The following is a 14,013-nucleotide window of genomic DNA, read 5'->3' as shown; positions in this document are numbered from 1 at the left end:
GGGGCGGGGGAGGGAAAGAGGGGGAAAACAAAATTCTTAAAACTGTAATAAAACCCAAATGAAATATACATTGAAATTTTAGTCAAACATTAATACACAAATGCTAACAATATATTTTGAATTCCCATATATTCTCAAATTCTCTTCAAAGACTTATTTAAATAAGAAGTTACACATTTAGGAGGTTCATTACTTCTTCAGGCAATTAGGGTTTTATTCAGTGCCCTTCAAAAGCAATGAACTAAATAAAAATGTACCAAATAGTTTTTAAAAAGCTTAAAAGATTTGATATTCCACTTAAATGCCTGAATTATTTCCAGGGAGTACTCTGATGCTGAGAATAATATGACTATGTGACAAGCAAAAGTAAAAGAACAACTCAAAGAAAGAATACATGCTAGACACAAAATGTATGCTAACTGGCTGATTAGTTTTTACATGGCTCATAAGCTTAAATACAAATAGAAGTATGGACATTAAGACAAAATAATAAAACAGAAAAGTATGTTTTCCCAGATTGTGAAACAGAAAACCCTGAATATTGAAGCAATAAAAGATACTGGTGACAACTCTGATGTTTGACAATAAAATGTGTGTTCAATGAAAATAAAATGGGGAAATAGTTAAGATAAATAAGACAGATAAATTTCAATATTCAGATATATTGTGAAATGAATCGACATTTAAAAAGTAAAATTAGTCTCCACTGAACAAAACTTCAAAGGATACAATATTTTTCAAAAAGAAACAAAGAACAAAAAAGACAACATGAACTTAGAAAAACATTCGGCACTACAAATTATTAATGAGATTAATGAAAAACAAGTATTAAATTGTTCTTTTTAAAAAATCAAGTTCCCTGAGAAACACCTTACAGGAAGGCTACTATTCCTCTCCAACACTGGCAGACAACTGGCAATTTACTCTGTAAAACTACAGAACTTCTGAACTCCTGAAGGTAAGGCACTGGAATAAAAACAACAGGACTGAATGACATTCTACATATTGAACCATGAGACAACTCCAAGGCTACTTCCGGCTAGGTTACCTAAACAATGACAGCTGGGTTTATAGACAAATAGAAAACTAAGCAAATGGGGAAACACACACATAGACACAGACAGGTAATTATTACTTCATAGAAACCTAGAGTTGTATTAAAAATTTAATCAAGTAAGTTACATGAGATGACTATCATAAACTATGATAATATATATACATAGTGATATGCACACTGAATAGTAATATAAATATGCTGAGAAAATGGAGAGTGAAGAAAGGGAAAGAGGGAGGGAGGAAAAGGAGAAAGGGAGGGACAGAGAGGAAAAGAGAGGGTGAGTATGAGAGTGTGTGTGTGTGTGTGTGTGTGCATGTGTGTGTGTGTGAGAGAGAGAGAGAGAGGGAGAGAAACGTGGGTGTGTGTAAAGGAGCTAAATCATCATCATACTTAATAGGAAGTCAATAGAGAATATCAAAAATTTAAAACTCGAAAGTAGCAGAATCCACATGTTATTTAGAAAATTGGGGTTAAATATCAGAGGAAGCCACTACAGGAGTTAAAAGAGCCACCGAGAATGAAAATTGGGACAGAGGAGTGGCACAAATGAATGCTTTTCTTGATAGTAGTAACTGACTTTTAAATTATGTTCATATGTTGCTGTGGTAAAATTAACTTGTAAAAAATTTAGTAATCACAACGATGAATTTCTTAAGATCAAAGGAAATTTCCTTAACCTAATTTTAAAAATAACTAAAAATCCTACAGCATCTACGGAATGAGAAAAAGTATTTGCAAATCATATATCCAATACATTGTTCATATCCAGAATACATAAAGAACTTAAAGTCAACAATAAAAGACAACACAATTTCAAAACGGGCAAAGGATTTGAATATAGATTTCTCCAAAGAAGATATATAAATGGACAATAAGCAGTTGAAAAAATGCTTGGCATTATGAGTCATTAGGGAAATGAAAATCAAATCACATGAAGATACCACTTCATTCCCCCTGGGAAGATTATAATAAAAAAGAGATAATAACAAGTGTTGGTGAGGATGTGGAAGAAATTAGAATCCTCATACATTATTGATGGAATTGTAAAATGGTACAGCCCCCTTGGAAAAGCTTGGCAGTTCCTCAAAATGTTAAACATAGAGTTACCATATGGACCAGTAATTCTATTCTTAAGTATATACCCAAGAGAACTGAAAATACATATCCACACAAAAATCTGTCTATGAATGGTCATAGCTGCATTGTTTATAACAGCCAAAAAGTAGAAACGACTGATAATGGATAAATAAAATACAGTATATTCATAAAATATAATATTATTTGGTAATAAAAAGGAATGAAGTATTGATAGATGAACCTACAACATAGATGAACCTTGAGAACATTATGCAAAGTGAAAGAAGGCAGTCACAAAACACCACATATCGTGTTGCCATTAACATAAAATGTCCAGAATAGGTAGATCCACAGAAACAGAAAGTAGATTAGTGGTTTCCAGGATCTGGGGTAGGAGGAAATGGGAGTGACTAATTGCTAATGGGTACAAGGTTTCTTTCTGAGGTGATAAAAATGTTCTGAAATTAGACAGCAGTGGTAGTTGCACAACTCTATGACTACACAGAAAACCACTGAATTGTATACTCTAAAAGGGTAAATTTCATGGCATGTGAATTGTATCTCAAACTGTTAAAAAAAAAATTTTTTTTAAATACAGCAGACATATTGCTAAATGGTGTAATACTAGTAATACAGTCCTTTTAAAGTAAGCAACAAGATCAGGATGTCTTTTTACTGTGATGAACCATGTACTGAAAGTTTAAGCTAGCAAAGTAAGAAATGAATAAAATGTGAAGGAAATGGAAAGAAAGAAAATAGTCATATTCATAGACAGGATGACTGTCTACATAGAAAATTTAATAATCTATAGATGAACCTATAGGATAGTCCAACAAAGTGATTATAAGAATCAACTACCATCCTTATACACCAATAACAATTAGAAAATGCAATTTTTGAATTATACCATTTGAAAAAGAAACAAACTTTAACTTACTCAGGAATAAACCTAACCAAAAGTACCTAAAACTTTCAAAAATTATAAAATTTTATTGAAAGATATATAGAAAGAGATAATAAATTATTAGAATTCTATCTTGTCCATGAATGGAAAAACTTCATATTGTAAAGTCAATTCTTTCTAAATTAATCCGTAAATTCAACACAATTCCAGTCAAAATTCCAACAGAATTGTTCATAGAAATTTATAAGCTAAGTCTAAAATTCAGATGGCAGAGTAAGGCGAAGAACAGCCAGGATCATTCCAAAGGAAAATCATGTGAGGAGATATGCCCTACCATGCATCAGCATTTTTCTAATGCTACAGTGATTAACAAATAGGATAGCTTAGAGAAACAGAATCAAAGAACACATAGAGTCCAGAAATAAGCTTATACATAAACGAAAATCAGATATGTGGCATTACAAATCAGAGTGAAGTGGATGGATAATTTAGTAAATGATGCTGAGAAAATCCATACAGGAAATAAAATGGATTACATATCTCACAACATAAACAAAAATGAATCCCAGGGTGATTGAAAACATTTATTAAAAAAAACTTTAACACTTTTAGAAGAAAATGTTGCATAGCGTAAGAAAAGCTTGCTTAAACTCAAATATCACAATTCATAAAAGAAAAAACAATAATACATTTGAATGCACTAAAATTAAAAAACTTATAAAAAACCACCATAAACAAACCATAGATACAAGAATATACATGTAATACAATAAGCAACAAAGAATTAATATTTACCATATATAATGGAAACAATCAGAGATACATACAAATATATATTTTCAAGGATGTTCATATCAGAACCTTCTCTTATTCTGGGAAAACTGGCAACAACCTGTATTTCAACTGCCAGATTAGTCAAATAATTTAGAATATGTGCACTCACAAAAACGCTGCACTGCAACTAAAAATCATGCAAAAGAATTTCTATTAAAATAGGGAAGTACTCATATTACTAAATGAAGAGGTAAAAATAAATATGTATCATGTCAAAAATTTATGTTAAGCGAATATATGCATAGAAGAAGACATAGGTAGACACAAATCTAAAAGTTAATAATAATCATTTTTAAGTTTACGAGTTTTTTTTTCCCTCTGTACCTTTCTGTATTTTCCAAGTTTTTTCCTTTGACATATATTTTATTTGTACATTTTTTATAGAGTGCACTAATCTTAAGTGTATAGGTCCCTAAACACAAGCACATACACACACACACACACGCACACACTTGTGTGTGTGATTTTAAGTCAGGATTCAAAACATTCCTCAAATCCCAGAAAGTTCCCTTGTGTCCCTTCTCAGCCCAAACTACTCCTTATCCCTGGACAGTGGTAACCAGTATTCTGACTTCTATTAGCATAATTATGTTTGTCTGTTCTTAAATTTCATAAAAATGAAATCATACAGTTTGTACTCTTTTGTGCTGGTTTCTCTTATGCAACTTTATGTCTGTAAGATTCATTCATATGGTTGTGGTGGCAGTGGTTCATTTTGTAAATTGCTGTATAGTAGTCTACTGTATGAATATCCCACAATTTATTTAACCCATTTTACTGTTGATATGAAAAGTCTTTAGAATGCCAAAAGTTTATGCAAAAAAATGAAAAAGTGTTATATGAAAAAATACTTATGATACATTGCACTTTAAAAATTCAGGGCAAAAATTATAAGTACAGTCTGATTAAAATATATTTTTAATACTCATATGCCCATAATGCTAGTTCATGTTAGCAACAGTTCTTACCTTTTTTGGTTCAAAAAACTCTTTAAAACTATATGAGGAAAACCATAAAACTCTGATAAAAGAAATCAAAGATCTAAATAAATGGAGAGATACTCCATGTTCATGGATAGGAACACTCAATATTGTTCAGATGTCAGTTCTTCCCAGATTGACTTACAGATTTAATGCAGTCCCAATCAAAATCCCACCAAGTTACTTGGTGGATACTGACAAACTGATTCTGACACAGAAAGCTCGGTGTCTGTGCACCGTGCCAAACTGAATCTCGAAGACAAGAGTTTTAGGTGAAGTAGAAGAGGATAGCTTTATTGCTTTGCCAGTCAAAGGGAGATACAGCAGGCTCATGCCCCTGAAAAACTGTGTCACCCAACCCCTGAGGATTTGGTGAGGGGTTTTATAGCAATAGTTCAAGGATGGGGTTGCTGACAAGATTAGGGTGTGTGCAGGGCCTGTACTCCTTTGATCTCGTCTCAGGTGGTCTCCTCATCTTGATTAGCTTCTCTGGTTCCTTTAATCTTGCCTCCGGTAGTTTCTTGGCTTCTCCTCCCTTGTCTCTGCATCCCCTCCCTTCCCTAGCAACTGTTCCAATCTGCCCTTTGGAACCCAGGGAAGGTCATGGAGGCTGGAGTCTGTTTCCTATATACAAGAAATGGGGGACAGAAAGGCTTCCATGCCCAGGAGCCCCACGGGGGCTCAGTTTCAATTCTAAGTTTATATGGAAAGATGAAAGACTCAGAATAGCAAACACAATGCTGAAGAACAAAGTCAGAGGACTGACACTACCTGACTTCAAGACTTACTCTAAAGCTACAGTAATCAAGACAGTGTGGAACTGATGAAGGAACAGACAAGTATATCAATGGAAAAGAATAGAGAGCCCAGAAATGGGCCAACACAAATATAGTCAACTGATCTTTTGTCAAAGGAGCAAAGATAATCCAATGGAGAAAGGATGGTCTTTTCAACCAATGGTGACAGAGTAACATCTACATCCAAAGAAATGAATCTAGACACAGAACTTACACCCTTCACAAAAATTAACTGAAAATGGACCACAGACCTAAATGTAAAATACAAAACTATAAAACTTGTAGAAGAAAAGATAGGAGAAAATCTAGGTGACTTTGGGTTCGGTGATGAATTTTTAGTTGCAACACCAAAAGCAGGATCCATCAAAGTAAAAAATTTGAACTTTATTAAAACTAAAAACTTATGCTCTATGAAAGACTCCATTAATAGGATGAAAAAACAAGCCACAGGCTGGAAGAATATATTTGCAAACACATATCAGATGAAGGTCTTGTATACAAAATACCCAAAGAACTCTTAAAACTCAACAATAAGAAAACAAACAACTCAATTAAAAAGTAGGCAAAATATCTGAAGAGATACCTCACCAAATAAAATATGTAGATGGAAAATAAGCATGTGAAAAGATGCTCCACATCATATGTCATTAGGGAAATGTAAATTAAAACAACAATGAGATACTACTACATATCTATTAGAATGGCTAACATTCAAAACACTGACAACACCAAATGTTGGCAAGGATGTGGAACAACAGGAACTCTTATTCACTACCTGTGGGAATGTAAAATGGTACAATCACTTTGGAAGATAGTTTAGCAGTTTATTGCAAGCTAAACATAGTCTTACCATACAATCCAGCAATTGTGCTCCTAAGTATTTATCCAAATGAGCAGAAAGTATGTCCACACAAAAACATGCACACAAATGTTTATAGCAGCTTTAGTCATAATTGCTGAAACTTGGAAACCACCAATATGTCTTTCAGTAGGTAAATGGATAAACAAACTGTGGTACATATATACAATAAATATAGTTCAGAAATAAAAAGGAATGAGTTATCAAACCACAAAAAGACATGGTGGAACCTTAAATGTATACTGTTAAGTGGAAGAAGTCAGTCTAAAAAGACCACATACTGTATGATTACAACTATATAACGTTCTGGAAAAGGCAACACTATGGAGTCAGAAAAACAAAAAAATCAGTGGTTGCCAGAGGTTCAGCAGAGGAAATAAAGCATGTTGAAAGGATGAATAAGTGCGACACAGAAGATTTTTAAGGCAATGAAAGTATTCTGTACGATACTGTAACGGTAGATACCTGACTTTATGTTTTCATAACAACTCATAGAACTGTACGTACAACACAAAAAGTATACCCTAACATAAACTATGGACTTTAGTTAAAAATAATGTAACCAATATTGGTTCAATTGTAATAAATGTACTACTATTGCAAGATGTTAATAATAAGAGAATCTATAGTATCTGTGAATATGTGTGTGGTTGGGGGTGGTGGTATATGAGAATTCTGTCCTTTTTGCTCACTTTTTCTATAAACCTATAACAACCACTTTAAAAGTAAAGTCAATTAATATAAATAAATAAGAACAAAAAGAGAAAGTAAAAACATTCTCACCTGCAAAAAACAACCCCAAACAAACACTCTTTTGAGACTAATGTAAGTCATGAAGGTTCTATCCAGAAAAACGTACAAAAGTAAATACTCATAAAATTTTGAATGTAATTTCATAAGGCTCACAGTATCCCACAGCCCACCCATAATCTCTATATACCCAGGTTTATAACCTCTAAGTTAAGGAGAATAAAACATGAATTTCTTATCTTTTTATTTTCCAAATTTTTAACTTTTACAATTGACAAAATATTTACAACCTAAAAATACTGACTTCTTTTAGCTTTAAACAAAGCAATTAATTCCGTATTAATTAAGTCGTATATCCTTCAAACTAATAATGTTACTTTTTCATCCATAATTTATGCCATCACTTAAAGATTATCAAACTTACATAATAAAATAAAATTTTGAAACAATTAATTGCTACTTTTTTTTTTTTTTTACTCTGGATTAACTATTCACTATTAAGTCATTTCTAATTCACTAAATAAATTTCACAGGTAGAAAAAAAAACTTACCTGCAAAATGGGAAAAGTAGCAGTGGTTATGCCCATTTTGTATAAATTTAAGAGCATTTCACTTCCACTCCATACCTTACAGGATGATTCATAACCCCTTTCCACAAGATGTTCAGAGTTTGCTTCTAACCAACTGGAATAAAATAAAACAATTCCATCAACCAGTATCATCCTTATGTGCACTACTTCAACAGAGCAAAGAAAATGTGATACATTGATCTGTATTCCTTGAAGCTCTGAGCACACATATGTAGATTAATTAAGACATTTTTAAATAGCATGCATGGGGCTTCCCTGGTGGCGCAGTGGTTGAGAGTCTGCCTGCCGATGCAGGGGTGCGGGTTCGGGCCCTGGTCTGGGAGGATCCCATGTGCCGCGGAGCAGCTGGGCCCGTGAGCCACAATTACTGAACCTGCGCGTCTGGAGCCTGTGCTCCGCAACGGGAGGGGCCGCGATGGTGAGAGGCCCGCGCGCCGCGATGAAGAGTGGCCCCCACTTGCCACAGCTGGAGAGGGCCCTCACACAGAAACGAGGATCCAACACAGCCATAAATGATAAATAAAATAAATAAAAAATAAAATAAAAAAAGACAAAACTGTAGTTCCCAGAGGCTCTCATTATAAAAAAAAAAAAAATAGCATGCATGTTTCATATTGCAAAATAAATATACAGCTAAAAAAGTAAGCTTTTACTCAAAAAAGAGAAAGATGCGTGTGATTCCCCATTTGTGTTTTGTGGATTCACGCTGCTTTACTTGTCTGTCTCTCCAACTGACAGTTAGGTCTTAGGAGCTTATCCCAAATGCACATAAAAGGAAATACAAAAAAGCCTAATAGGGACTTCCCTGGTGGCACAGTGGTTAAGAATCCGCCTGCCAATGCAGGGGACATGGGTTCGAGCCCTGGTCTGGGAAGGTCCCACATGCTGCGGGGCAACTAAGCCTGCAACGCCACAACTACTGAGCCTGCACTCTAGAGCCCATGAGCCACAACTACTGAGCTTGCATGCCACAATTACTGAAGCCCGCGTGCCTACAGCCCGTGCTCCGCAACAAGACAAGCCACCTCAGTGAGAAGCCCGCGCACCACAACCAAGAGTAGTCCATGCTCGCCGCAACTAGAGAAAGCCCGCGCGCAGCAACGAAGACCCAATGCAGCCAAAAATAAAATAAATAAATAAAAATTTAACAGCCTAATAAAAAGATTATAGTGTTAAATATTAATACAAAAAAGAGAATTACTAGAAAATATATTCATTTATACACACACACACACACACACACACACACACACACACACACACAGACATTTGTACCTTCAATGAGTGCTTAAATGCCTATATTATGCCAGACACTATACTGGATAGTGGAAATACAGCAGTAAATAAAATAGGCAAGGTCCTTATTCTCATGGAAATTAGATTCTACTAACAGAGACAGAAATAAACTTAGAAACAAATCCATGAACAAGAAAATATCAGGTAGTGACAGTGATATAATGAAAATAAACTGGATTAACGTAATCCAACTGCTACTTTAATTTCAATGTCAAGGAAGCTCTTCTTGAGGCGACATATATTCTAACTGAATACACAGCCAAGTAAATAAATAAATAATTTTAAAAATAAATAAATAAAATACTAAATCCATTATTTTACAGTATTGAAACCTTGGTTAAATGAAACTCATCAAACCAGAATCCTACTCAAACTGTAGCATAAAGCGATAAAATAAAGCCATGATCCAGAATTTTAAAATATGTTAATTAAAACCATGTTTAGTTAATGTTCAGCCCAATATCCCACACACATCCTATGGGACTATTAAATTATCCTGCTAAATTAGGAATAAGATTCACAATTATCAATTTTAAAAATCAGTTACGTTCACTATATTCTTTTGAACAAGACAAAAGTTTGGACTAGCCTATCTCTACCTTTAATGGGCAAACAACAATCCATTTCCCAAGTGGCCTGGTCAAAGTTTACTAACTGTAAAATACTTGGCACAATAAAACATGTTTTTAATACAAAGGCAGCACAAATGACACTGAAAGACAAATGTTCTTACTTAATGAGGCTATAGCACACAGCTCGCAGGGGTTCATGGTCTTTCTTCCTTATGTTATTGTTAACCAGACTATCTAGTTCATCCCGAGCAAACCGAAGCTGAACTTCTGTTACACTGTAACTTGCTGATTCCCGAGCACAGTCCTCAATGTTATGAGCTTCATCTAAAATGACAACCTGTTCTTTCAGACTGATATCCATCTATAAGATAAAAGAGTTTTCCTGTAAAACATTCAGCAAAATGGATTTAACAGCAATAGGCAAGATATTTCATTTAAAAATTCACACTATAGGCCAATATCACAAGTCCAACTATATAAGCAACTGATTCTCAGTCTTACAATTTTAAAGCACTTAGGCCAACCAAATATCAGCTCAGCATTACAGTTTTCCATTTTTCACTCTCAAAATACTTGTAAATCTATCAACCAAAATAATATGTGTTAAGCGAGCCAGATCAACGTATGGCTGGTTACACAAAGTGGTATAAGGGATCTCCAACATAATATAAAAAGCAGAATAAAAAAAAAACAACCTTTAAAACTAAAATAACAACACAAGATTCAAAAGACTCTCAAAATACTAATACAATATAGTATGTATCTATTTCATTTCAGTCTCTCTGCAACCCTTTTGAGAAGTGCTCTTCCCCAACTCCCATGTGATGTTTGCAGGACTGTTAATCTGTTAATCAAGGGACATCACCACTCTCACAATGTGGGGAGACTCAGAACCCAGGCTTGTCAATTAAATCAAGTATTCCATCCGTCTATGGTCACAGTGACTGCTTCAAGAATGGGTATGAGATCCAAGCTAGGCCAATCAGTGTAATTATGGGTGACTAATGTGAAATCATATTCTTTTTTCCAGGTTACCTGGCTGGAAAAAAGCTAGCTGATTATGGTTATCTTTGTTCCTACTGGGAAGAACTTGCCTGATTACAAAGTCATCACGATAAAGAGTCAAGTATTTTTTTTTAAGCTCTATTGAAGCTGGGTTTGTGTCAAATGCAATTGAAAGAGTCCTGACTAATACAAAATGTCACAAAGCAATTGCCACTGAGTTATTCTGAGGAAATAATAATATACAGAGGGCTGTAGATGGCTGAGAAAGAACCATAAAAGAGTAGGAAATATACTGGGGTTTAAAAGATGAGCAGGATTTGGATTTGGATACACAAAGAGAGTAGGGCAATTCAATATAGGTGTAATCAAAAGCAGAGATACAGGAAAGAACAAGGTATCCTCAGGGGACCTTGAGGTAAGTTTTTGAAGAGTTCAAGTTGGGAGTATGTGGCAGAGAAGGCTGAAAAGGCAGATTCAGGTCAGACTACTGATCATCTTGGGAGTAAGCTTAAGAAATATGACTTTATCCCATGAAAAAGGAGAGATATAAGAGATTTTTAAGCAGAGGAAAGATGTTATAAAAGTAATATTAAGAAGACTGACTTGGCATTGATATATACAGTTGCTCAAAGGAAAGAGATCTAGCTGAAAGGCAGCCAAATAAGAGGAAGGATAGCAGGGGTACTAAGCATAATGCCTATTCATTTTAAACTTATAGAAATAGAAAGCTAATGAAAGTTGTACAGTCAGATCTAAAGAGAGGAATAACAACTGAATATATGAAGTTATTCACTTTTTGTCTTATGCTGTAACAACTGGATGTCTCTAAGAACCAGGCAGATAAACACAAATGCTGTATCCAAATTCACTTATTCAAAGTTCACAGAGCATAATTTGCATAGCATGCATATTCTCCCAACGTAAGTTCTTCAAAACACAAGATTCTTTAGATAAATGTTTTAAAATAATTCTTTCTATTCATAAAGAGATCGCTATATAAGGGTCTCAAATGGGGGTAATTTTTTGTACCCCAGGGGATATTTGGCAATGTCTGGAGACATTTTTGATTGTGACAACTGTGAGGGTACCACTGGCACCTAGTGGATAAAACCAGAGATGCTAATAAACATCCTACAATGCACAGACAGCCCACCACAACAAGGAATTATCCAGCCCAAAATGTCATTACCGTCAAGGTTAAAAAACCCTGTTACGATTCCACTTCAGTACTAGGTCCTTAAAAGTACTTATTACTTTGGAAACCAAAATGACAATGTCTAGGGCTTCCCTGGTGGCGCAGTTGTTAAGACTCCGCCTGCCAATGGAGGGGACACGGGTTCGAGCCCTGGTCTGGGAAGATCCCACATGCCGCGGAGCAACTGGGCCCATGAGCCACAACTACTGAGCCTGTGTGTCTGGAGCCTGTGCTCCGCAACAAGAGAGGCCGCGATAGTGAAGAAGCCCGCGCACCGCGATGAAGAGTGGCCCCCGCTTGCCGCAACTAGAGAAAGCCCTCGCACAGAAACGAAGACCCAACACAACCATAAATAAAAAAAAAAAAAAAAAAAAAAAATGACAATGTCTAAAATTCAGTTTTAAATACCCCCTAGAATAAGTTTTCAATACTCTAATCTGCTTACACATTTCCATAAATTAAATATAAAGCAAAAAATAAAGTAAAAGACATTAAAACATCTAAAAGCTTTACATTCATCACTTATATCCCAATAGTAGGAAAACAGTTCTTTTAATTTTTACATATCTACTCACACTTTCCCTTATTTGTGCATCTAGAAGATAGTTGTAGGGACAAAATATTATGTCAGCATCTTGCATTAGTTCTCGTGCTGTGTAATATGGACATGCCTTTAGTTTTTTCCCCAAGCTGACGAATTCTTCTATATCCCAGGCCTTGCACATCCCTTGGAGAGTCTGTAATACGTGTTGATCACTAATTTTATGAACACCATGATAAAAATAGCAGGATTTTCCCTAAAAAAAAAATGCATAGCTGAAATATGAACCAATACTAGAACAGAAGAAATAAAACAAGTTTACCTCAGAATTTTAGAAACATCATTAAAGCCACAAAGTAAAGATTTAACAGAGGAGACAGAGTACATACACCACATCTATAATACAACCATTTTAAAGAACTACATTAGTTAACTCAGATAGAGCTCCAGATCAGTACAGCTGGAGATACCCCAAATTAACTTGAGAAACATATTTTTAAAAGTATGTTTGTTGTGACTTTGATCTGATTAAAGTGATATTAGACAAAAACATTTCTCGAAGGATCTGGAAGGATAAACAAGAGCAATGGTATCACTAGTTGCTTTCAAAGATGAGAACCAAGTGACTTGGGGACAGGACTGAAAGACATTTTTCTCTATAGACACTTTTGTACCTTTTCAATTTGAGCCATGAGACAGTATTACTTAATCAAATATAAATAAGTAAAAACAAAGGAAGAATGGAAAGTGGGAAGGAGGGCAGGAGAAATGTCCTAGGGGAAAAAAAGAGTATTCACTACAAAAAGTTGGAAAATACAAGAGTACCAAAAAGCCCTAAATTACCTAAAATCCCATTATACAAAGAATGTACTATCAAGATTTTGATGTATTTCATTTCACATTTCTTCTATACATATGTACTTGTGGATATATCTGTATAATGTGACCCAATTTTAAAATAATGAGAACAAAGCAAATTATCCCCAGGCACTGAGGATTAGTAACAATCTAGCCACTAAATTTTTTTTTTACAAAACTGGGATCTCCTGTTTTCTCTTAGCCTATTTTATTAAAAATCCTATCAGAAATATTTTTTCATATCACCAAGTTTTTTTTCATTGTTGCCTATATATGTACACTGGATTAATGTGCCATAGTTGATGAACCAGTTTATTACTGGACATTTAGACTGTTCTCAATTTTTGCTTTATAAATAATGCTGCAATAAGAATTTTTATGCTCATTTCTAAATATTTTCTTAGTATACAGCTTTAGAAATGGCATTATGGGATCAGAGAGTATAAATATTTTTAAGTTTCTTGAAAACCATATCACCAAATTATTCTCCAGAAAATGTAAAGCATTTTACATTATCCTTTTTCCACACCTTTATCAACATTATCTTTTCTTACCTTTGCCTATCTTAAAGGTAAAAATAGAAGACTGTTGTTTTGATTTGTATTTTTTACACTTTCTAGCAAGGTTTAACATTACACTGTATGAACATTCTAACAAGTTTCAACAGTAATTTGCATACCTTCTTTCATGTACTATTT

At 34.5% G+C, this 14,013-nt stretch overlaps 1 protein-coding gene across 8 annotated transcripts in view; it reads right to left on the bottom strand.

Annotated features, from left to right (window-relative positions):
• Positions 1-14,013, bottom strand: part of BRIP1 (BRCA1 interacting DNA helicase 1) — a 199,194-nt gene that overhangs the window by 116,173 nt on the left and 69,008 nt on the right. For all 8 annotated transcript variants that reach the window (XM_082371969.1, XM_082371975.1, XM_082371976.1 and 5 more), the window contains 3 exons: positions 12,492-12,713; positions 9,878-10,077; positions 7,810-7,942 (listed from right to left, as the gene is read on the bottom strand). In XM_082371969.1, the coding sequence (XP_082228095.1) occupies positions 7,810-7,942; positions 9,878-10,077; positions 12,492-12,713 (555 nt within the window). The remainder of the gene's footprint in view (positions 1-7,809; positions 7,943-9,877; positions 10,078-12,491; positions 12,714-14,013) is intronic.

This window comes from Balaenoptera borealis, assembly GCF_965194805.1.
Source record: "Balaenoptera borealis genome assembly, chromosome: 20".
Classification (NCBI taxonomy): domain Eukaryota; kingdom Metazoa; phylum Chordata; class Mammalia; order Artiodactyla; family Balaenopteridae; genus Balaenoptera; species Balaenoptera borealis.
This window is presented reverse-complemented; position numbering and strand designations above follow the sequence as displayed.